The 25,173-nt window shown below is 37.3% G+C and overlaps 2 protein-coding genes across 4 annotated transcripts; one reads left to right on the forward strand and one right to left on the reverse strand.

The window, feature by feature from the left end:
• The first annotated feature begins 337 nt into the window (after positions 1–337).
• On the forward strand, positions 338–12,401 carry LOC143889407 (putative serine/threonine-protein kinase At1g09600). Its single transcript, XM_077393595.1, has 8 exons — positions 338–1,397; positions 3,526–3,810; positions 3,936–4,253; positions 5,639–5,866; positions 6,941–7,041; positions 8,596–8,710; positions 8,963–9,379; positions 11,744–12,401. Exons 1-8 carry the CDS (start codon positions 957–959, stop codon positions 11,894–11,896), a joined length of 2,058 nt encoding a protein of 685 aa, XP_077249710.1. The 5' UTR covers positions 338–956; the 3' UTR covers positions 11,897–12,401.
• On the reverse strand, positions 8,754–23,418 carry LOC143889408 (S-adenosyl-L-methionine-dependent methyltransferases superfamily protein). Of its 3 annotated transcripts, XM_077393596.1 has the most exons (12): positions 22,792–23,408; positions 22,543–22,623; positions 21,361–21,439; positions 19,285–19,426; positions 19,128–19,197; positions 18,894–18,958; positions 18,721–18,799; positions 18,100–18,187; positions 16,388–16,452; positions 15,969–16,058; positions 15,203–15,311; positions 8,754–9,362 (listed from the first exon to the last, which is right to left on the reverse strand). In XM_077393596.1, exons 1-12 carry the CDS (start codon positions 22,960–22,962, stop codon positions 9,334–9,336), a joined length of 1,068 nt encoding a protein of 355 aa, XP_077249711.1. In that variant the 5' UTR covers positions 22,963–23,408; the 3' UTR covers positions 8,754–9,333. The 3 variants fall into 3 exon arrangements, with proteins under 3 accessions (XP_077249711.1, XP_077249713.1, XP_077249712.1); XM_077393597.1 differs by lacking the exon at positions 8,754–9,362 and having other exon boundaries at positions 14,798–15,311; positions 22,792–23,055; XM_077393598.1 differs by lacking the exons at positions 18,894–18,958; positions 19,128–19,197 and having other exon boundaries at positions 22,792–23,418.
• Between the last annotated feature and the right edge of the window lie 1,755 nt (positions 23,419–25,173).

Here is a 25,173-nt window from a genome sequence, read left to right on the forward strand (position 1 = left end):
AGCCTTTTGCGATGGACGCTAGCAATTCCCTATATATATAATGATCTTTGTGAAATTAAGATATTAAGATTAGTTAAAGAGGGAGAGTAAGAGAATCTGTTTCTCACCCCATGAGTTGGGTAGTTTGATTTTGCTTCAGTCCGAATGAAATGTTTATGAGATTTTATTAATTAAATATATATTTTATTTTCTATTCCGTTTACGTGGGATTAGAAATACGAATCGGAATAAGATTCCTATTCTGATTCTGATTCCGGTAATCCAAATTCTGTCAAATCCAAATTTTGTCTCTCTCTAAACGCTCGGCCAGCTATCTAAACCTGTCCAATCCCAAAATCTATCGATTCGTCGCATTTCTCGGGTTTGGAAGATCCGAAAAACTCTCTCTCTCTCTCTCTCTCTCTCTCTCTCTCTCATCAGAGGATTCTGGTTCTCTCTCTTCAATTTGGTGCTTCTTTATTGAGTTCTTGTGATTGGTGATTTGGGGTTTATTTATTTTTGGATTTAGGGTTAAGGTTTTTTTTAATTATTATGAAGAATGCTGGTTTGTTAAAGTGGGTTTATGTTTGGATGTGGTTTGGGGGTTTTTAAGAGGAGGAAATATTGGTTGATTGAAGAGGCTTTAGGCTTTGTTTGAATTGCAAAAAAAAAAAAAAAAAACATATTTCTGTTGGAAATTTTTGGGGTTCTAAATTTTGGTATGGCAATGGAAATAATTGCTTGATTGGGGGTATTTTGTGCTGGGTTTTGCCATAGATATAATTGCTCAATTGGTGTTTTTTGTGCTGGGTTTTGCCATAGAAATAATTGCTTAATTGAGGGGTTTTTGTGCTGGGTTTCAAGAGGAATGTTGGTTTACTATTAGGCTTAATGCATCCAAGGTCGCAGTTGGTAGGTTTGGTGAATTCTGGAAATTGGGCAGTAACCTGTGTGCGAACAGGGGACTGTGATACATTATGGGCTGCATTTGCTCAAAAGCTAGCACTACAGATGACTATGTTGAAAATCATAGAGAGAATGGGTCGATCAAGTCATCGAGACGGTCGATCAAGTCATCAAGAAGACAAGAAGTTGTATTGGACGCCGACAATGGTGGTGGGACCGATGGGAGGGCGAGGTTGATTTCAAAGTCCCAAGAAAATGTGGTTTCCACATTGGATGATGGGGAGAAAAAAGTGGCAGTTGAGATGCAACCCAAGGAAATTGTGCATCAAAGGCGGGTAACAATGGATATCGGATCAAAGAGAGAGCCGCGTTTGAAGATTGTTGTTGTGCCAAATGGTGTGGAGGGTGAACAGGTTGCTGCAGGGTGGCCTTCTTGGCTCACAGCAGTGGCAGGAGAAGCAATCAAAGGGTGGGTGCCTCGCAGGGCTGATTCTTTCGAGAAATTAGACAAAGTGGGTTCTACTCTTCATCCATACTCTTTTTTTCCTCAGCAAAATTATACAGAATCTGATGTGACTTCTTATTACTTTGTTTCAAGTTCATGGTTTTTGACACATTTATCTTGACCGTAGATATATTGGAGCACTATGATTTTTTTATTTTTGTAGAGGGATTGTGAGAAATCTATTGCTCATTGCTTAGCAGTCACCAATGTTAGCCACTCTTATGTATATGATTTTGTTTTATTGTTTTTTAAGAGGAGAAAAAAGATGATGTTTATACCATTCAAAAAAAAAAAAAAAGATGATGGTTATAATCTAATTAATTTCATCAAAGATGACAAAAGGTAATGATAATGATTTAATTCCAGCTCACATCTCACCTGATAAGGCAGAAAGTCTAACTTCAGCTCATCTAGGGGACTTGCCGCACTTGAATGTATAATTTCATACCATTTTTAGTCAGAAATGTAATGATCGAATTTCATACCATTTTTAGTCAGAAATATAACGGTCCACTCTATCTCAAGTTCAGCTGAATGGTAGATTTGCTTGAACCAACATTTACAGAAATGTTCTGGAACTTGCTTAGATACTTTTTACAAAACAGTGGAAGTATTCTAATGTATCTTTATTGAGAATTGAGCGTCTACAAAATGAGCATTTTCAATTGTCTTCTCTTATAGTGTTTGGAAATAGTTCTGTATAATTACATCAGACATAAACTTTGCCATAAAAAGCGAAATTCCTAGCTTTACTATCCATTCATACCACTTATTGTACCTTAACCTAGTCTGCTTTCTACTTCCACATTTGGTGTGATCTAGTTTTATATTGATTCATTGAGCTCCTAAAGTTCTCAGGACTCATCCGCGAACCTTTGGGTTTGCACCAACATAAAATGTGGCTCGACTTATGTAAAGTGTAATTTGATCAAGACTGATATGACATAATATATCTTCTTAATAACTTCCGTCTCTGACCCACTCTGCAAAAGGGTTAACCGCTAGATTTGTGCCATTCCTTAATTCTCTGATATCATATCCAATGTAAATCTGTGACCATGTCAGCTAGAGACATAACTTGCTCAGAGCAACTTTTGACGGGTCTCGTAATGAACCACTGTTCCTATGTTTCTTGAAATTCTGGCAAAAGAACGGTCACATGTGTGGCTTAGTATTTCATCCTCTCTGTCACATCAAATTCCATTATAAATTTAGATAAAATGCTAATTCAAAAAAATGATTATGGGTTTGTAATGTTCCTTATGCTTATACTTATTAGCTTTACTGCAGTCTGCAATTCTATTTACAGCTTTCATCAATTGGTCCAATACATGAAGTGACAAAATCTTATTTAAAGTTTTTACCTACCCGTCTGTTACTTTTTAATGAACAGTCAACTGTTTGGTTATACTTGTCACTACAAGCTCTGGACTAGTGATAATTATACGTTAGAAAATCTAATGAAAAATGTAATTTAATAACTATGTAGAACTTCAAAGCCTAATATCCCAACTTGGTTTATCATGATATGTATTCTTCTGTGTAAAAACTTTTCAGAGTGCTGGCAGTAGCACGTGGGTCAGACACGTTATCATTACAAGAGAAATCCTTATTTTATGTTTTGCTTGTTTTAATAATTTGTATTGCTTTAATATATTACCAATTAAGAACACTTGTGTCAAGGTCACCCCAAAGTCCCAAACAGCCCTCTAAATATTGCTAAATATACCAAAGTAACGTCGTAACGATATGTTTCTCATGTTATTAAAAGATTGGGGCAATTTTTTCATAAGATATACATCCTTGAAAAGTTGGCAGAATAGTGATGGCTGTCAGGGACATCCCTGCTACAAACATGTCTTCCCAGCATCTTCCCAGCATTTATATTATAATATGATTTTTTCAATATCCTCATGTATTAAGCAGATGCCATCTGTTTTTTTTGGAGTCATTTTTCTAATTTTGTGTCAACTTAACACTTGAACACGTCTCTTGGTATAAGTTACAGAGGATAATTCATTGGCTTGGTGCATCATCTCTCTTTGCTTGACAATAATTTTGTTTTGTAGTCCATATGTATGGATTTGTGTATTGCTTTTTTAATTTTCTTTTCAATTTATCTACTATTCCCTCAGATAGGACAAGGTACTTACAGTACCGTATACAAGGCCCGTGATCTCGAAACAGGCAAAATTGTTGCACTAAAGAAAGTGCGATTTGTTTATATGGATCCTGAAAGTGTTCGTTTTATGGTGAGGGAAATTCAAATTCAGCGTAGGCTCGATCACCCAAATATTGTCAAGCTCGAAGGTTTGGTCACGTCACGGATGTCATCCAGCTTATACCTTGTATTTGAATATATGGAGCATGATCTTGCTGGACTTGCGGCATTGCCTGATCATAAGTTTACTGAGCCACAGGTATTTTACCAATTTACCCTGCTACAAACTCTACTGAGTCAAATTTTCTTTCAGTTTTCATTTTAGTGCATCCTCATACTGCATTTATATGTTCTCATTTGAAATTACCGGTGTTGAGAATTTAGGTCAAGTGTTATATGCAGCAATTACTTCGCGGTCTTGAACACTGCCATAGTCGAGGGGTTCTACATCGAGATATCAAGGGATCGAATCTTCTGATTGACAACAATGGAATTCTCCGGATAGCGGATTTTGGCCTGGCAACACTTTTCCATCCTGATCAAAAACAACCCCTGACAAGCCGTGTAGTGACACTGTGGTATCGGCCTCCTGAACTTTTGCTAGGTGCCACTGAGTATGGTGTTGCAGTTGATCTGTGGAGTACTGGTTGTATCCTTGGAGAATTGCTTGCTGGGAAGCCTATTATGCCAGGAAGAACAGAGGTATACCTACATTTACATGTGCTTTGATGTGTTCCAGAAGCCTATATGATGATTTCGACTTCATGTTTTGATTAAACGATAAAAATACGTTTTTATCGCTAGAAATTGAATTTATCTCTCGTGATTTTAGCGCGAATTGTCGCGATAAATTGGGGGTTGACTTTAAAAAATATCTTAAACTTCTCATTCACTCTAAAAATCTCTCAAACATCCTCAAACCTTCGACCTAACTCTAATTCCGAATTAAAAAGTGTATATATTCGATATTTTATATTTGTAATTTTTACAGTTATTTTCCCGATATAAACCCAAAAAAAAAAAAAAGTTAAAATATCCTGAGATTTTCCCTTGCTGAGAAATCCCTGAGAACGATATTTGTGACAAAGGTTGAACTAGTGTTGGCGTTCTTATAATGTGAAGGATGGATTTTATGCATTTATGTGCCGTGCACAAAATTTAAAGTTGTATTTGTTGACATGGACCATATAATTCTTTGTAGCTGTATGCTACATTATTTTGTAGATTCCATGTCACATGTGCATGTTGGTTTCAAAATTAAGATTAAACCAAATTTTGATATTTATTTAACCGTTCATCATCTTAATAGCTATCTGCATATCAATCTATTTGTCTGTAGCATAGTGGTGAGATCTCCTCCGAGTCCAAGAATAAGATATGAATCATATGTTCATTAGTGTCTTTCTTATGATACATCTGAAATATTTGGCTTTCTCCATTCTTTTCTAGTTTTTTTTTTTTTTAATAGAAGTGGTGGCATGGATTTGGTTTTGGTTCTATTTAGTGATGGTACTAGTATTTCGGGCCCATGCTGTGCATGGGTGAAAAATGGTGGGCCCCATACCATCAAAACACTATAAAATGGTGGTCCTGCGCTTATAAATAGGTTTGGGTGGAGATGATGGGCCCCACCCCATAAAAAACATGAGGTGTAAAACAGTGGCTCCATCCCATCAAAACGTGTAAAATGATGGGCCCCACCATATGAATGGGTTTGGGTGGAGATGTGGGCCCACCACATCAAATCATGAGGTGTAAAATAGTGAGCCACCCATCATAGCATGAAGTGTAAAATAGTGGGCCCCACAATATGGATGGGTTTGGGTAGAGGTGGTGGGCCCACCATATTAAGGATAAAACAGTAGACCCCATCCATGCTATGCTTGAGCATAAAATGTTGGGCCCCACCCTATCAAAACAAAACATGAGGTCTAAAGAAAAGGTTTTTCAATAAAAAAATTTCTTGGGCAAAAAGCGAATGACAATGGAAAGAAACATGCTTGGTATCTATAATATATTATAGATTTGCATTGATTTCCTTATCTGATCATTCATAATGGTTGAAAGCTTATGTTCTACTCCTGTAGGTGGAGCAGTTGCACAAGATATTTAAGCTATGTGGCTCACCATCTGAGGACTACTGGAGGACATCAAAATTGCCACATGCAACCATTTTCAGACCTCAACACCCTTACAAGCGTTGTGTTTCGGAGACATTCAAGGAATTTCCTTCTTCAGCTTTAGCTCTTATGGATGTACTCCTTGCAATAGAACCTGGGCTTCGGGGAACTGCGGCTTCTGCCCTTAAGAGCGAGGTAATTCTGCATCCAGTTCTTTTTAATGGCTATTTTGTAAAGCTTCAAATTTTGTAAAGCTTCAAATTACTAGTCATGCGATCTCCAGTGGTATGAGTTTAATAATTTGGAGAAAAAAAGACAAAGATGAGAAATGCTTATTGTTTTTTAGAAAGCAGAAATGTGTTCTCCATTAGCATTTGCTAAGGGGCTTTGTTTTGGAAAATTCTGATCACACTACCATTTTGGATAATTGTGTGCACTGAACTGTGTGTGCGTTGGGGGAGGGAGGGCGGGTAGGGAGTTGGTTGTAATGTTGTGAAACATTGGTGTCCTCGAGGGACATGAAAACCTGGTGTATCTCAACTTAAAAACTGTATCTGGGGAACAAGTGGATGAGATGCCAACTGTGTGTGTGTGGTAGCTAAACTAAAGGGTACCCTTGCAAAAACCCAGGTGCAAGGGCGCCCCATTAGATACACATCACCCAACCACATTTATATCGGCACTGAAAATGCAAAATTAAATGAATGATAAATGCGGTCAGGTAACGTGGATCCAAAAGGGCGACCTAGCTGTTGGGTTTTTGCAAGGGCGCCCTTCAGTTTAGCATTCCTCTCTCTCTCTCTCTCTCTCTCTCTCTCTCTCTCTCTCTCTCTCTCTCTCTCTCTCTCTCTCTCTCTCAATACACACATATATATACATATTTGCATACATACATATTGAATGGAAACCCACACACACAAATATATGAACAGAAACATCGACAAACAGTGTCTGTCCATTCCCCCCCACCTTTGATTGGGTTAGGACGATCCAATGGGGCTGATTTTTAGGCCACACCTTATCCATGGAAGGGCCTTCCAAATGAATGGTTTTGATCCCCACAAAAATGTGGCCCCCACCCTGTTTCTGCACTCGTGTGCAGGTAACTTACCTGCACACGTTTGCAGGAACCCTTTTCTCACACACACACACACACACACACACATATGTAGTGTGTGATGCACCAGGTTACATGATTCCATCACACTAATTTTCAGTTTCTTCCTAAATTGTGGGGTTGCTTTTTTTACCTTTATTGTCCATTTTCAGTTCTTCATGACAAAGCCTCTTGCGTGTGATCCTTCGAGTTTGCCCAAATATCCACCAAGCAAGGAGTTTGATGCTAAACTTCGGGATGCGGAAGCTAGGAGGTACGTCATCGTGTATCTTTTTACTTCATACAATTTCTTTTGCCATGCTAAATATTTTTTTTGTTTTCATAAAAGGTGAGTAGAGCAGTGGGGTTTAGAATTTTTTATTTTTTATTAACAATTATTGTGCTGTGAAATAGTATAGTTTTTCGAGATCAATGGAGCATTCAAATTTTACAAAATAAATACTTTATGCAAAGATTAAAGGCCACTTTGAAGTCATACTATCTATATAAAGAGAAACAAAAGGAACACCTTTGGAATTATTCGTGTGTCTCCATATTTTTTTTAATGGTAACAACTTTCATTGAACAGGGGAAGACTGAGAGTCCCCACAAAAGATACAAGAGAGCACTAAAAAGATACCATAAACAAATACATTGAGAAATACAAAAACAGAAATACAAAAGAGAGTCCGTGTGTCTCCATGTTCCAACCTCACTTGAAGCAAATAAAAGGTCTTCGTTTTTGAAGTGTTTATTTATGTCTCTAACTGACTAAATACCCAAATTATTCACGTACAGGACTCCCTGTACACAACATTGACATTCATCAGACTTATTTATGACAGGTTGAGTTTTAGAGTAGGTTGGCTGAGTGGAGCTGATCCATGGAGGGTGTACACTGTACACAATGCTTTATTGATAGATTAAATGCTTTAAATTTTCTCGCTACCAGCTGAAAGAGTTGGAAATATGGATGTATTTAGCGTAGAGTTATGCTACAAAGGTGAAGGATGTAGCAGTCTACAACAACTACTTACAAAGGTGAAGGATAAAAAAGTGCTATTATCAGAACACGGGAGAGTGGATATCGTTCCCATTGATGATTATATAAAATAGTAATTTTAGGCGGTCTGTTAGAATTGCCATTACCTGCTTTTTGAACCGTTTCCTTTGCTGTCCTGAGTATATGTACTAGTATTTCAATACATATACTCAGAAAATAACTAGCCCATGAAAAAACCTAATCTACATGGGCGAGTCAAAGGAATTTTTAATTGACTTGGTATGGCCAAAACTGACTTGTTCGTGAGTTAATTATTTACTTGGGGAGTTTTTCACCGTTGATATGTGCCAACACTCATTTGTGGATGATGGGATTATCCAAACAGAAAATCACTAAGGTATTCTAATTTTGTGGGGATGACCACGATATCCCACCCTCCATTATTATGAACGGGTCAAATACTAGTGCACATCCACAAGAAGACATTGGGTTCTTTTTCTCTTACATTCAAGAGGACTTAGACTATTATACCTTCTGGTTCAGGAAGAGTTGATGCCACAAACTAACTTAGCAATCCCGTCACTACAATAATGAATTAACTGGCAAGGCAATGATCTCTGTTAAATAACAAATACTATTATTTAGTTGGAACTGATCAAATCTATTAGATGTTTATGCTATCTGAATCTTTTGTGTGGACCATTATTGTTGAATCATGGTCCATGTGGAGTTCCATAAAGGATTGGTACTCACCATGTCTGCTTGTGCCTTAATATTTTGGGAATGTTATTACTTTTTCTTCTGAATCTCCTATCTTGGTAACAGGCAAAGAGCAGTAGCTCTTAAGGGGAATGGATCTGAATCTGGAATAAAAGGGCGAAGAGATTCCAAAGCAATGCCAGCACCAGATGCAAATGCCGAGCTACAGGCATCATTGCAGGTACTACTTTCTCTTGGCTTTTCTCCTTGGGATTGTGGGTGGGTTTTTCTTTCCCGGGCTTTTCTTTTCTTTTTCTTTTTTTTTTTTTTTTTTTTTGGGGGGGTTCATTTTTACAAAAATATTATTTCAGAATTCAAATACCTTTGAAACTGGTACTTCTTTGGACTCATTGTCCAGTCCTTGGCTAAACTGGTCAAGTCAGCTGTGTACCAAGTTCGCTTAATATTCCATTCCATTCTTTGGCTATTGCAGAAGCGACAGGCACATGCAAATCCTAAAAGCAACAGCGAGAAGTACAATCCTCAAGAGGATAGTGTGTCTGGGTTTCCCATTGATACTCCCATAGGAAGTGCAAAGAATGGCTTCTTTCATTCTGGTCAATTGATGCATCCTGGTGCCTTTGGATCCTCATTGAAGGGTTCGAACGGCCCTGAATTGAAAACACAGAGATCTTACATGCCCCAAGGGACCGCCGTCTTGGCCAACTTATCTGGTTCGGTAGCAACAAGAAGCAATGGGAAGGTGAATAATCACAGAGGGAAGAGTGTGCATCCACAGCGGCCGGATGATAGACACAATCAGCTCGATGTTTCCGAGTCCTCTGAGAAGCAAGATTGGAACCATCATTTGGTGGATAGGGCGACCTCTTCCCCTAAGAAGGACACCAAGGTGAGTGACAAAGAATCTACTAATGAAATTAGTTTTATAAACTGGTATTTAATCTTCAGATTGTAGTCTAATCCATAAACCAAATGCATGAAAGCGGGAGCTACAAATCCTAAGTTTCTGAAACTTATGTAACTTGGATGTAGATACTGTTTGCTGGTGATGTAAGACATCAAATGCGTACCTATGAGACTTAAAATTGACACCATGAAGCTAGACTGTTTCATAAACATAATTCAAGCTTCTAGTCTTAAAACATAAGAGTGAAAACATCCTTTAACCATGTCTGTGTAACTTGTCCGTTGGGCGTGGACAAAAAGTTCCAGACATGAAAAATTCTACACTAATGCTGGCATATTAATTTATGAATGTGAAACAACCAATTACTCTACAAGCTTAAGCCGTTTTTTAATCTTTTATACTTTAACACTCCCCCTCATGTGAGGCCCCTCTTTTTAGGGCTGTTTTACACGTGGCACATGTGGCCCCTCACGTGTAGCCCCTCTTTTTAGGGTTATCTTACACATGGCCCATCTTTTTGGTTGGCCATTACATGTGGAATTTTAATATTAAGGAGTTTTGAACCCAGGACCTTTGCTCTGGTACCATGTGAAACAACCAATAACCTTGCAAAGAACTGCTGAAAATTATATTGCTAGTCTTTCTTTTTGAATGGTAATTATATCGAATATACAAAAATATTAATAACTATAAAGTTAGGAAATTGATATTTCCGCTCCACTTTTAGACCAATCCACTCCAACTTGGAGTGGATTGGTCTAAAAGTGGAGTGGAAATATCCAAAGCATAGGGGAGTTGATATTTCAGCTCCCCTTGTAGACCAATCCACTCGGATTGGTCTAAAAGGGGAGCGGAAATATCAATTTCCTAATGTATAACAAATTTATGATTAACACACTGGTACCAAATTATATTCCTACTTTTTTTTAATGGTAATTATATTGCTACTTTTACCAAAAATAAATTCCAAAACTCAATGGGTAGCTTTCGGATTCAAGTTCTAACAATGTGTTTAAATTCTAGAATTTTTAAGAATAAATTACTGCTTTTGGAATATAATTTATTAGATCTAGCTTTTGTAATATAATTTATTCTAATCAACCTAGATCTAAGTATCTAACATGGTCATCGTCGACTATCAATTATCTAGGGTACTAATAAAAGAAGAGATGAAATATAAACGACCTATTAAATGAAGGACTCTTCTTAAAACAGTCTTAAAACTTAATCCTTGTAACTATTGACTGTGTGTTGTCTCAGTGATCGTCTAGTTAGAGTTATAACTAGACTGCACTTGTAATAAAAATAAGATGAAATACAAAAGACCTATTAAACGAAGGACTCTTTTTAAAACAGTCTTAAAACTTAGTCCTTCTAACTAACATAAATAAATCAACTTCAATCCCAAACTCTAATTCTGTCAGTAGTGTTGTGAACAGTAACGTGAATAGTACTGTGGGAGTTTAGTGGGCTCTCTTCTATTCTAATTCATTTAATTGACTTATGTGACTCTTGATTCCTGTGAAGGATGGGCCCCATCTGTGTGAAGGATGGAACACATGTGGTGTCATGCTCAGGCCCCCACACTAATTAAAATATTACAAGATGATTTTGTGTTTGTGTAGCAACCTATCGTATTAACCATATAATTCCTTAAATGTATATTGTACATAGTGGGAAAACTTAAACTCTCACTTGGTTATTGAATACCTTTACAAGGGCATCCCCCGATGTTATTTAATATGTTATAAATCTAAGCTTTCATTTAGGTTTTGAACACCTTATAATTTAAATTTTTTATAGCTATTAAGATTCTTATAAATCTAAAATTCTGTATAGATATTAAATAGCTTGTATAATGAGAAAACTTGGGTGGTCCGAGTTCATTTAAAACCTCAGAAATGTAAAGTTCTGTTTAACTAAAAAATGCGTTAGCTATTAAATGTCTTATACAAGTAAGGTTGGATCTAATTGGGAAAAAGTTATTGAAGTCTCACCCGAAAAAAAAAAAAGTATATGAAAACTACATAACAGAAGAAGGAAACTGATACCTTCGATGTGGCTAATCATGCTAAATAAAAAAAGGGAATAGCAAGGTTTTTTATGTAATGAGAACATTACCTCCCGATAAAGAATTATGTAATAGGAGCCTTTGGAAGGATGGCCTCTAAAATTTTAGCTCTTTTATAGAAGCTATGGTGTCAAGTGTTGAAGCTAATAATGTTCCAGATTCTACTAGTCAATTCTAAAAACTGGATTTTGTGGTGCCCAAAGGTACTACTTATCCGGACAGTTCATCAGAATTTTTAACTTGCACTAGTGCTTCTTCTTTTTTTATGACACCAGGGTTATGGTTCTAAAAAGAACAGAATCCACTACTCTGGACCATTGCTGCCTCCAGGGGGAAACATTGAAGAAATGCTCAAAGAGCATGAAAGGCAAATCCAACAGGCCGTTCGTAAAGCCCGACAAAAACAAGACCAAGAAAACCTATGGTGAGAAAACCCAATTCAAAACACTGCTTAACTCGGGGGGAGAAATGGCAGTTCAGATGTTTGAGGAACAAGTTGTGCTGACACTGATTTAAATGCTCCGACATCATATTGGACAATATCTTCATTCGAAGGGAACGGTTCTTGAAATGCCACAGAAATTATATTACTTATTCGTTCTTTTAGGGGTTCGGCTTTGTCGTCGCCGGTTACATCAGAGGAACTTGTGCCACAAAGAGCTTCTTTTGGGTGCAAAATTTACTGAAAGAGAGATGTTGGGATTCCCACTGTTCACATTTGTTCACATTTGTTGTACAAGCCAGGTTAAGAAATAATATGCCATGATTAACTGTCCTACTTTCTGCTGAGGCTTTGTGGGCTTGTGTGAGTTTGTTTGTGGGATAGGGAAGCTGTAAAGTGTTTGATCAACTGGCCCATACTTTTGTAAGGCAATGCCATCTCCCCAAAATCAAATGAATTTATTTAGTCCAAGCAAGAAATTGCTCAAGTTATGCCCTTTCTTTAACTAGTTACTGTTAAAACTGTCTTTGATAGAGAAACTTGGCCTTGTATAAGAAAGTATCAACACTAAAGTTATCACCAGGGGCAGAGAATCCATCTATAAACAAAGAAAAAGCAGTTACCACCTTCACTAAAATTTAGAATTGCAATATCAGAAATTTAATTGAATTCCAATTTTCTCTTCCATCTCTCATAGATGGTTTTGATCCATTTTTGGGAAATGATAATAGGCAATCTTTTGTTTTGATAGTGGCATTCTGTATTCTGTTTAACACTTAACTGATTGGAAACTTCCTTTAACAGCTAACTAGACTAATGTCTTCAATCAATGAATTCATCTTGGCCATAAAAGTGACATCCTAATACATATTGTTCTAGTGATCTGATCTAATTCAGTCCAAGGCTTAATGGATCAGGCCATTGCATTCATTGGGAGCTGATTGGAATGCATTATTCATTTTTTATTCACACATTAGAAGTCTCCTTCCACCCAAAGCTTGCTGTCTGAATGCTCATTAAAGTGGTCCCATTCATTTCATAGATTTGCTAAAGAAACCCTTTCCATGCCCTAATTTTATCATCTTAGCAAAATCTTAGGGTTATAGGTTTTTTTTTTTTTTTGCCCGAGTGAACATGAACCGAATTCATTCAGACCCAAAACAACCGGGCCTTATTTGGAAAATTGGGTTGGATTAGGGTTGAGAGATTTAAAGGTGGGTTGGATTGGTGTTGGTTAGGATTGGGACGGGTTAGGGTTGAGGTTTTGGGTCATTGGGTCGGGTAAGGGTTGAGGTTTTGGGTCCTTGGGTTGGGCTAGGGTTGGCCTCAAGCCGACCCAACCAAGCAAGAGTTGCACCCCTATTCTTGGGTGGATGTTAGTCGGATTGTAGGATGGCTTGTTAGAGAAAAGTGCATGTAATTTTGGATTATGCTTATAAAACAATGAAAATAAAATAATTGCCAGAAGTACTTGAATAGGATAATGAAATACTCGCAAGTATTCAAATCCAACTTATAAAAGGAATCAGAAACTGTAAAGAAGAGAGAACTTCTCTGTTGAGTCGAGGCACGGACCGTTTATCATTTCCCTAGCAACTTGCATATGGGCCGGACAGCATTATCATTTTCATAGCAACCCTACTACTCAAAGACTTTTATAATATTTACCAAGGTCTCAAGTCAATAGCTGCAATAGGGCACGTGGCATTCAAACAAGTGCCAGGTAGCTCTTAATTCTGAATTTGGAAGGGGTTTTTCTGTCTGAATTTCTAAGGGTTATTTTCACCTGTTTCTAAGGTTGTGGCTATATTTTTTTTTGGGAAAAATACACTTAGACCCCCTGTTGTTTCGACACATTCAACTTAACCCCTAATGTTTAAAAAGTTATAAGTAGACCCACCCCTGTGGTTTCAATTTGTGTAAGGTAGACCCCTCCCGGTTGACGGTTCGTCCACAGATTGAAGGGTGGCCCCACCATTTCACCTACAAGTGGGCCATCCATCTCCACCCAAATCCATGCATAGTATAGGACCCACGATTTTACACCGTGCTCTGACAGGGTAGGTACCAAAAACTCCACGCAAACTCATGCATAAGGTGGGGCCCACTATTTTACCTCGAGTTTGATGGCGTAGATCTGACCATCTCCACCCACGCACACGCATAGGGTGGGTCCCATCGTTGTAAACTTCATGTTTTGATTGGATGGGGCCCACTATTTTACACCCGTGCATAGCATGTGCCAAGAATGCCAGTGTTTATATATATATATATGAACATAGACCATACACACTTGAGGCCCATTTTCTTTTGGATTTTGAGAACTGATTGTGAGTCCAAAATTGATGAGTGGATTCAAAATTAAACAAAATGGTTACTGATATCAGTTAAAAATGGGACAACGTGGGGGTCACTGTCTTTTAGGAAGGAAAATAAAAGCGACTTTCTTTTAGTATTTTACATATAATTGTTGCATCAGGTACATGAGCATTAGAGATTTTACCCATTTTTAATGGGGTTGTTCGGTATGGGGATAGCAAGCATGGGTTTGTTTTATCCTCGGATAGACTTACTATCCTTTCTCACGTGGACCAATTGTTCCTGGATAGAATAGGTGAACAGCAAACGGATAATTTCAAAATAAACTTATGCAACCAGGATAAAAAAACTTTTAATTAAAATAAGTAATATACTAAAAAAAATTAATAGGTTAAGTAAATATATAATATTTTATTTTCATATAAAAAACTTACTATTTGGATGGATTAAACTCAGAACGTGTGGTACTAGTATTAGTAAAAGAAGCCTAAAAGAGTCACCATGAATCCTAAAGTAATGGGCACTTGGTCCATTCAGAAGCTGTGTAACATACTTTGGATCGCAATCAGACAAGTGAAACAGCTAAGCAAATCCTTTACAAGAGGTCTATGAACACCCAAAACCCAATAGTTTTCTCCACAGTGCATAGAAATGCTTAGGAAAATAAAACATACAAAACCAGTTTAATGTTTACATGGCCTCATTTGCATTTTAGTTCATAAACAAGAATCTTTTCATGTCTAATTTCGCTTATGTATTAATGCATGACCTATGAAGATGAGTGATGGTGTAATTTTTGTGCACTTAAATACCTTGGCTTCTCCTCAGGTTTGGGATCAATACAAAGGCTTAAGCTCTTTTTCTTATAGCACCAGGACAAATATGCAAAGAAATGAAGCAATTTGCATGCCCTAGTCTATATAGATAGTAATCACAAAAGCATGAATAATGGTATTAGTTTGAGAAGTTTAACTGTTGTTGCCAAATTGTTCCTGAAGGTCCTTGAATGATACGGTGGCAGAACCTCTCTGTTTTGCTTTCTGTTGTGAATGGTGTTCTCTCCATCCTGTCATGTAGATGACCTACATTGCCCAAACACTGACTTCAATTAGAACCACTATATGACAAGATTAAGGTGAGAAGCATAGGCACAAAAAAAATGTAAATCATACTCTAAAATACTAATTGGAACTTAAGGCAACAGGAAGTCATGGAAACATGTTACATCTGAAATTTATCAGTATTACACAATACCCATTTGTTTCAGTATTTGTTTTATTTGAACTCTAAAAATCAAGAAAAATAAGAGAATTGCATATGATCAGGAAAAATGGAAAGGAAATAAGTGATGAAATGCGTATAGAGTGGGTTTGAGAGAGAAAGTTCAGAAAGGAAAAATGGAAATTTGCTGCATCAGATTGGCTACAATCTAAGTCACAAATATCATTCTCAGGAATTTCTAGGCAAGGGAAAATCTCGGGAAATATTAATTTTTATTTTTATTTTTTCAGGTTTATATCAGGAAAAAACGATAAATATATATAAAACATTGAAAATTTAAAAATATCGTGGTATTATCACAGTAAATGAAAATATCGCTATATTTTTTAAACTCTCGGGACTATTTCGGGATTGCCGTTTTATCAAAATGTCGAGATAAAATATCTATATAATGAAAATCTCAGAGACATTTGTGACAGGCTACAATATGTTATTTTCTCTATTCTGTATATCATTACCTGAAAAGTGGCAGGGACAGTGCCATCCTCTGCCGCAAACATCGATTGGTAGACTGCAGCAGTTGCCAAAGCCGTCTCCTTCTTTAAAATCTGACCACGTTTGAACAGATAAATTTTCCACAGATTTCTAGGAATTGTTTTTTTTTTTCCCTGAATGGTAGATTTCTAGGAATTGTACTATTTATTAATAGAGGATGATACAAAAGTACATTAGTCACAAGAAAAAAAATGCAGCTGCCCAACGTTTCGCACCATAAAACTGGGCCCACGAACCAGCAACCAAAACAGCTAACGTCCATAGCATGGGGTCCCTGTATGGGGCCAACCAGACGACAGTGCATTTTCTTTTCTCTCCCTGTATCATTCCTCCAAAAAGTATTCATTTGAAAGGAGTGGTTTGAGCTTATAAGAAGCCTCACATTGTTTCTTTGAAAAAGAGCATTAGTTTCGCCCATTGCCCGCAGATGCTCAATCAGCTCCAGAGCTACATTAAATTGAAAATTTATGGTAAGTAGGCAATATCTCATGATTGATTGGAAATAAAAAAAATTAAAATTAAAAATACTATGAGCTTATGTCGATTGATGACAATAATGCACAATGTTCCCGTGAGTCTGTGACAGCTAAAGTTGCTCCTTTTTACCACTCAGAAATGGTGAGAACTGAACTCATTTTTTCAGAAGAGAAAGAAAAGACCTTTATCAACTGGAGAAACACCTTTATATTAAATACGCTATCGTTTACCAGTGAAATACTGATATGACTACAAATACGTGAACATAACTTACATAACTAAGAAGAGTTAGCGCCTCAGCTAGGTTAGAATATTTGTTCATGATTGATCCCTTCATAAAATGAATTTCACTATTCTTCATTTCATTACAATCAACCCTAATGAGTGTTTGTATAATAGAATACTGTAAATATAGAAAGATAAACATAAACATGAAAATAGATAAGAATAGAATAATCCTAATCTAATCTTGCCACCTCATCTAGTCTAGCTGTATAACCAATCACTCAGGTGATCCAACGGTGAGATATGGTGATCTCATATACCCTAGCATCCGGCAGCAAGATCATATGTTAGGTTACAATAAAATGTTCCAATAAGAGAAGTAAACAAAACTTTCTAATTTGACGAACATTTTCGAAGGTTGATCTATTAATGAGTGTTTGTTGATGACTGACTAAGCTGCATTGTCATTGATACAAAAGGAGGTGCCGGTTGCAGGATGGGCCGCGAAGTGGGCTTACGAAATCAAATGGTTCTCGATAGTTTGTTGCCTTAAATAGGCAAGTTGGGACTCGATTGGTGGGTCCTCGTGGGTTGGTTTTGAATACTAATATTTATCGAAATGGATCACTAGGAACCGATTTTAGATATTGATCTTCATGGGAATTGAAATACACTTTTCGTCATAGGCCAGTTTTCAATACTGATTCTCATGAGAATGGAATTACCCTTTTCCTCATGGGCCAGTTTTGAATATCAATCCTCATTGAAATGGGTCACTTTTGGATTCACATACGTCAAGGGAACTGAGGCACCTCAATTGAAATAGACGATAATACAAAATCAGACTTTGAAAACTCGAAAGAACTGGTGAAGAAGAGTGACGACTCTAGGGTATAAGATACTGCGAGGATTTTTTTAGGGGGTGTCGATAAAATTTGGGGGGAGGGGATCTTTCGCGCAAGACAAAGGAAGGTGGTGAATGAAGTAAAGTGGGGGTGATGTTTAGCACCCAATTTTTTTATATTCATTTAGGACCCAAGAAAGTTGGTGCCGAATGAACCGATGGAAGTGTCACGGCTTCAAAGAGGGGATCAATGACGAATAGTCGGGGTGTGGGCCGATGGGGGGCTGGAGTGCGAGGAAAGGACTTGAGGTGGACATCATGGTGTGACAAATGAGGATGGGCTTGAGCTATAGGCGAGGTGAGAAGCAGGCTACAAAGTGAGGGTTATATATGAGAGAGTGTACAAGTCTATAATTAGAGCAAATTTGACATGATGCATCCAACAGCTTCACACAGTAGAAAGCATGGCTTCCGGTAATTTAAGTACGGCCATATAATCTGCTGTATTTCGTGAAACAGAAAATGAAGCTATAGACGGAAAGACTTACCACTATCATATCGAACAGTATATTCATCAACATCAACACCTGGAAGGCTGAAGCCTGCCCTTGTCAGAAGATTGCCTGCATCCCGGACCTGAATTAAGACAACCAAAAAGTCTAACAAGAACCAACTACTATCTCACATGACTTTGTTTCCTGTCAAAATACAGATTCAATACAGACTAAAATGGGTTACATGTTTCATTTACCAAATAAAGGAAGGCACATGAAATTTCCTACAACATGCCCCGCGTGTATATGTTACTTTAGAGATTTTTTTTATGACATAGGGTATCCCCACCCCAATTTTTAGGGAACAACTATTCCATACGGATGCTCGCAATCACCCATAAACCACGTGCATTGGGTAAGCCCGGGGGATTTGAACTCGCGTCAATGGGAGCATACCCATGACTTTAATCCAAAGAGCCACACCCGTACAGGTTTTAGTTTAGAGTTTGTTTAGGTTAATGTATGTTAATTTAGGGTCCTGCTATTATTATATTATTATTATTATTTTAAAGTTAATAAGGTACTGCTATTAGAAATCTATTTAATACCCAGCGTTTACAGAATTTGGAACTTATAAAACCATGATCGGCAATTAGAAGTCTGCAAGATACATACTTGTGCCAGAGGAGATATTCGTGGACTGATGCCTCCTTCACGCTCCATTTGTGCTAAGGTACATGCTACCCTTAGTTCTCTGTTCACCAGGTCCCAAACAAAGCAAATGGGACAGAGTAAGTAAATCTAATGATCTAAAAAACTTGCCCAAAAAAAAAAAAAAATGGAACAACTTTAGAGTCTCTCCACCAAGAATAGCTGCTAGGAACAGGCCATCAGGCTTCAATGCTAATCTACACTGCCATAAATGCAGAGGATGTGTAAGACACTGATAACTACGAAACCGTATATCTCAAAAGAGAGATAATGAAAGGGTGGAAAAGAAACTATATTGAAATGGCAACAGAGAATAACTTTTGCAGACCATTTAAAAAAAAGGAAAGAAACAGCTATAGATAAACACGCACTTGTATCATGGCTCCAGGAAGATCATTTGTCCAGTGAAGTCCCAAACAACTGATTACAAGATCTAGAGAGCTTCACAAATAAAAGTTATTTGTACTCAACATATTTCCTGAGGCTCCCTTTAATCAATATATCCTATAAAGGAATATGAAAGGATACCTTTCCTTTATGGGCAGGAACTCTTCATCACCGACCACAAAGAATGTTTCAACAGTTTTGTCAGGCACATCTGCCTCAGCATCTCTGCATAATTTAACCATGTCATATGATATATCCATCATTGTGAGCTTTTGAATACCACCTGACATCAGAAACAACGTTTATTCATTGCATTCAAAATACGGAATACATTTTCAGCTGGGCTTTCTTCGCAAGATGCAACTTCCATGGCTGACAAAACAATAGATTTTAGCCATATGCAATAGTATGCAGGATTATAAAGTAAGTGGAGACGGTTCAAAGGCTAAACAAAGCTGAATATCATTTTAAGTTCAGTAGGTATCATTTGTTTAATAGTTGTAACATTCCAAGATCAGATAAACATCATTAACAAAGTAACACGTGATATGCCACTAATTTCCAGATGCCAAGCTTCACTAGATACAATGCAGTTATGCCATTCATAAGGACAATGACAAAAGGGAAATGATATCAGCACAACCATGTTTTGATATTTTTCACAAACAATCTTGTCTTTTACTATTTAAAGAACTGTCAAAAGGTTATTACATTTCCTAAAAAGCTCTCAGGAGCCAATTACAGAAGAAAGGACAGCTGGGTTTGTGCAAATATCAAAACATGGCAGAAATGAGTTTGATCCACGCAGCACTAGCTAAATATGGGGATGATTTCACCATGTGGTTACCGTATGAGAACAGTGAAGTATCAAGAGGGGGGGGGGGGACACAAAGTAACAGAAGTAGTAACATACATGAAGGGATATAGATGCAGACATTAATTGTCTCATGAAAAGATCAGCAGGCTACAGTGATATTTATGATTTAGGAACTAAGAAAATTTTGAAATCAAATAATATATGAATTCTTTAACATTTGTTTTTTGAATGGCAATGTATTAATAAGAAAAAAGGAATATACAAACCAACCAAGAAAGTCATCCAAGAAGAAAGGTCCCATATACTACTGTGTACACTGTACACGGTATCTGCAACACTCCCTTGTCATAGATATGTATTAATTTATTCATATAAAATGGAATGGGACACCCAAAAGGTTATCTTTCAGATGAAAGGTCCTATCAATAATGGCATGATTTTATTATGGTCGTCATTCCCACCCTTGAAAAAACCATGATTTCATTTCACTCACGACCACCCACCCACATGCAAAGAGATGTAAAGCTATTCTGTTTTTTTTTTAATGGTAGATGTAAGGCTATTCCTTTATTGCTTCACACACTAATTTCTTTACTAGAAGTCATATTATATCCCTGCATATTGTATACTTGTGTCAACATGTATAGTGTGTGTTTCTTCAGACTATATAAGCATGCATACACGCATTAAGTACGAGTGAATACATGGAAAACTATAGGGATGATTGATGTTACAAATAGTGCACTATACCCTTCTGATTTGAAGACTACATTAACTGATTTATTTCCCATCCCGTAAAAGCAATGCACAATTATGTTGCAATTATTAGTCAGTGATTCCGTGTGTTTCCATTAAATCTGACTCCCATCCTCAAGATCCAAGACTTTAATGAAGTCCAATGAGGGTTTCAAGGAAAGAATGATAAGCTCGTGATATCACACTTTTAGAAATACCATTCGAAGAAAAAAAAATCACACTTTTAGAAATAAAATCAATATCTTTGTCATTATTCAACTGGGCATGTAATCTCTCTAACCAATTAAAAAGGTAATGATGACCAAGATAAAAAGGAATAAAAGAATAGTAGTTATTATAGGTTAAATACCTGCTTGGACAGCTAATCCAAATCAGTTCCAAATTTGATCAGCATGTGGACAAACAATTCTTATGAGCATACAGTAAAGTGGCTATAATGGATCCAAAATGGCTATTATAAAAAAAAAGCAACTACATGGACTTCTGAACACTGCAGTATTATTCAACAAAGCCCTTCCACTCATAGGTTTGTATATTAAAGACGAAAAAAAAAAAGGATGTGCTATCTGACAGTAAGAAGAGAAATATGGTCAATTAAACTGATGCAAACACTAAGTCAAACTACAGAAAAAATGAACACTCACCACGTCCACGTAATAAGCGCCTAACAGACACCAGAGAACCCCCTAAACATAGAGCTGTAGGAAATGTTCTTTTGCAATCCTGTAAAATGCCAAATATAGGGAAGAAGAAATTACTTATTTGTAATACTTCAACAATATTAGACTCTTAGAGTGAACACTTGCTTCTGAATTTGGTTTAGTCCAGACCCTAAAGCTTTTTGCAATGAAGTCATTGATCTCTCTACTTATTTGACTGATTTCAATATGTAGAGAAATTATATGGTGGCCGACCGTGTAGAAACAAGGGCGGAGAGAGAGAGAGAGAGAGAGAGAGAGAGAGAGACAACTCCCCACCCTTGACTTTTTATCCAACAAAAAAGTCAGAAAAGGGGGCTTTTGTTGGATCAAAAATCAAGGGTGGTATGGTTTTCTCTCTCCGACCTTTACATGTAAAGGTCGGCCGACCATATAAAATCTCCAATATGTAAATCATTCAATTCCAAATAATGCAAGTGGTGGCTAAAACACAAAAAAAGTATACTTTTTTATTCAAATGCTTCATCATAAAACCAATGTCCAACATAAAACAGTTGATATATGTTCTTAGGTATTCAAGAGGACATGAAATGAAAACATCTGAGTGCGAGGCACACCGACTATCCAAACTTGAGTCGTTGAAATATAAATTTGATCAATTTGAGATCAGATCAAGATCACGTAAATTTATAGTATAAGATGAGCAAAAAAGAGTTGTGCTGTCAAATGCATTTAAAAGTAAAAGAAAAGTCGAAACACCATTAACATAATAAACATGGAACAAAATTATGATGAATTATGTCTGAAGTTTATTTTCATAAGAAACATTTGTATCACACATTATGGATAAATCTCATTTCAGGTTATAATTAAACCTGTAAGAAACATAACTGAAACTCATTGCAACAAAAATTTAAATGCATTGTGAATGTGTAATAATTTAAATATGGTCTATAAAGTGGATTGAATGAGATTAGAGTTTACTCCCAAAAATGAATTGGATTGGAAGTCCTATAAATACATATCTAGAACAAACCCTCTTTTACTACTCAACTCACATAATCCAAATGAGCCGACAGAAAACAAATAAAGAACTTCAACCATCTTTGGGATCAACTATTTTCACAATGTAGATGGAATTAAAAAAAAAAAAAATGGGTTTGTTACCTCCAATCGATCTAATAGGTTTTCGGTGACGGAATCAACAAGAGGATCCTTACCACGCATCAGCCATGCAGCTCGATCACGCTACAAAGGTGGAGAAAAAAGAGAAATTGAGAAGCAATTTATCATTAATTCAAGAACATCTGAGACATTTCAGTAATTTCATAATAACACATTCAGAGAGGATTTTCGCACTGGAAAGAACCCTAATTTCGAGAGAGAGAGAGAGAGAGAGAGAGAGAGAGAGAGTACTTGTTTTCGTTTGAGATCTCGATCGAAGATTTTGAGTCGGGAGGTCTGGGATCCATCGCCCTCCGAACAGAAAGAAGCGTAGAGCAACGTTGGATTGAATGATCTCCTCGCCAACGACCCTCGAAGCATTGTTCCTGAGACCGATCGAGAGAATCGGAGAACGAGAGTCATAAACACACTCAAGGTTAGGGCTGCAACTTGGGTCGGGTTTTGGTAGGGCTGCAACTTGGGTCGGGTCGCATCTACCCAACCTGAAAATAGCTTGGGTTGGGTTCATGTTTCTAGGGTTTCGGGTCGAGCCCGGTCTACGATCCAAAAGCCCGCATGAATCTCGGGTCGAGCCGGGTTTGAAGGGGCTCAACCCGAGTTACTTAAGTTATAGTCTGTATTTTTTTTCTAAAACTTTGTTACTTGAAAAGTAAAAACTTAAAAGTAAAACTCACCTACACACGCAATCACCCCCTTTAGCTCTAGGGTGTCAAGTTTCAACTAAATAGTTAATGTATTAAATAGTTTGTTGTTTATCTCATATGAGTATAATCATTTTCATTTCGTAATGCATCAGTTTATTTTCTTTGGACTAGTTATTATTTAATGCACTAAAGAGTTTGCCATGCTTGAGTTTTTCCACTTCTATGAGTTGAGTTGCCTTGCCAAACAAGAGTTTTCCAAAAATTTGTGTCAATGTAAAAAAATCCGACCGACCCGACCCAATATTTATCATGAGTAGGGCTAGGTTTGGGAATCGTGGGTTTCCTTGAAAAAAAACCCGACCCGCCCGACCCAAGTTGCAGCCCCACTAAAGGTGGCCTGGAGATGAAAGAGGAGGGGGGAGAATATATCCCCGCCCTGAGAATATATCCCCGCCCCGTGGATCCCCGTTTTAACGGGGGAAATTGCCAGCCCTACTTCCAAGCCTTATGTAGCGTAAGGCTGGCAGAACCACCAAGAGTTGAAGCAGGGTAGAAATTTTGTATGAATGTATCACCGTGTTATTAAGCATTTTTTATTTAAGTTGTTATCTCTGTAAGAGATGGAATAGAATCCCCGGTTAAAACATAATGATCATACGTCTGCAAGGCATTGTATGTTCCATAATAGGTCCCATTCTTCTACCCTTTCCTGGGGCAGCTGCACTAAGAGTTGAAGATTTTTGTTGGATAACGATTGGGGAGGATATTAACACATATGGCATATTCAAAAAGAGGAAATTTAGATTAGAAAATATGCGATTTCTCTCTACAGAAAACGATCTTTTCATCCATTGCAAAGTGGCGTGGCAAAGTTTGGTCTTCTCAAATTTCTCAGAATTCGGTGGATCTTTCTGGAGTTAACATTGGGTCTCCTTTTGGGTTGTCTGTTGTAGCCTTCTTTTTTTTTAATTAGGAAGGGGATTAGTAAGAGAGAGTAGGCTTATCTTTGTGGTCTTTCAAGAAAGATGATTGTTCTCATTGCTAATTTTAACCACGTTAAGTGTGTTTGAGAATACAAGTGTTTCTCTTTTTTCTTTTGGCACTGATATTGTAATGTTTCATTTGTCTATTTTACTGTCAAATTGAAACTTAGGACAATATTATGAGATAATTGTTAGAATATGTGTGTGAGATCCAACGGTTGGATTGGGTTAAGATCTCACCGTTGGATCATCTTAGAGGTAGATTGGGTAAGTTGGCTAAATGAAGCAACTATATAAATTAGTCAAGTGGATTAGAAGAGGCAAGCAAGAGAGATTAGGAAAGTAGATTTGATTAGGTTAGATTAGAATATTCTAGTATTATCTCTTTCCATAGTTGTCTTGATTTATTTCTATGTTTATCATGTAAGTGCTCTTTATAAGCACCATCAATTGTCTTTGTAATTCATCCAAGAAATCCAAGATTAGTGAACATCTTCAAAATTCTTCATGGTATCAAAGCACTACGATCCAACGTGGTCCTGAGCACAACTCAAGGAGGTTCGTTCTCCGGTGGACGGCTGACCTAGCCGTCCGCCGGGCCTGCAACTAAAAAAAGAAAAAAAGAAGAAGAAACCTATTGCTCTTCCATCACAAGCCACTATTAGGGTTCATAAGGTTTTACGCTTCCCCTTCCTTTATCGTGTCAATTTCCTATTTGTTTCTCTCTTTGGCTGCCGAAGCTTCTTCATCGTCGCCTCCAATGGCCATCGGCTCTGTTCTTCTCTCTTTGGCTAGGCTTATGGACATTTCATGCTGCTGATTTTTCTTCTTCTTCAAGAACACAGGGACATGGAAAAATCCCAAGCTGCATGTCAGAAGCAAGCAACAAATGGCAGATTCACAAAACCTTTAATACCACCTGTCACTTCCACAGGCTTTGGTATTATGACTCATAAAGGAGAACACCCTCTCTTTTGGTTTTAGGA

The sequence above is a fragment of the Tasmannia lanceolata genome, unplaced genomic scaffold, assembly GCF_043159265.1.
Source record: "Tasmannia lanceolata isolate RefF3 unplaced genomic scaffold, GAP_Taslan_0.1 ptg000013l, whole genome shotgun sequence".
Taxonomy (NCBI): Eukaryota; Viridiplantae; Streptophyta; class Magnoliopsida; order Canellales; family Winteraceae; genus Tasmannia; species Tasmannia lanceolata.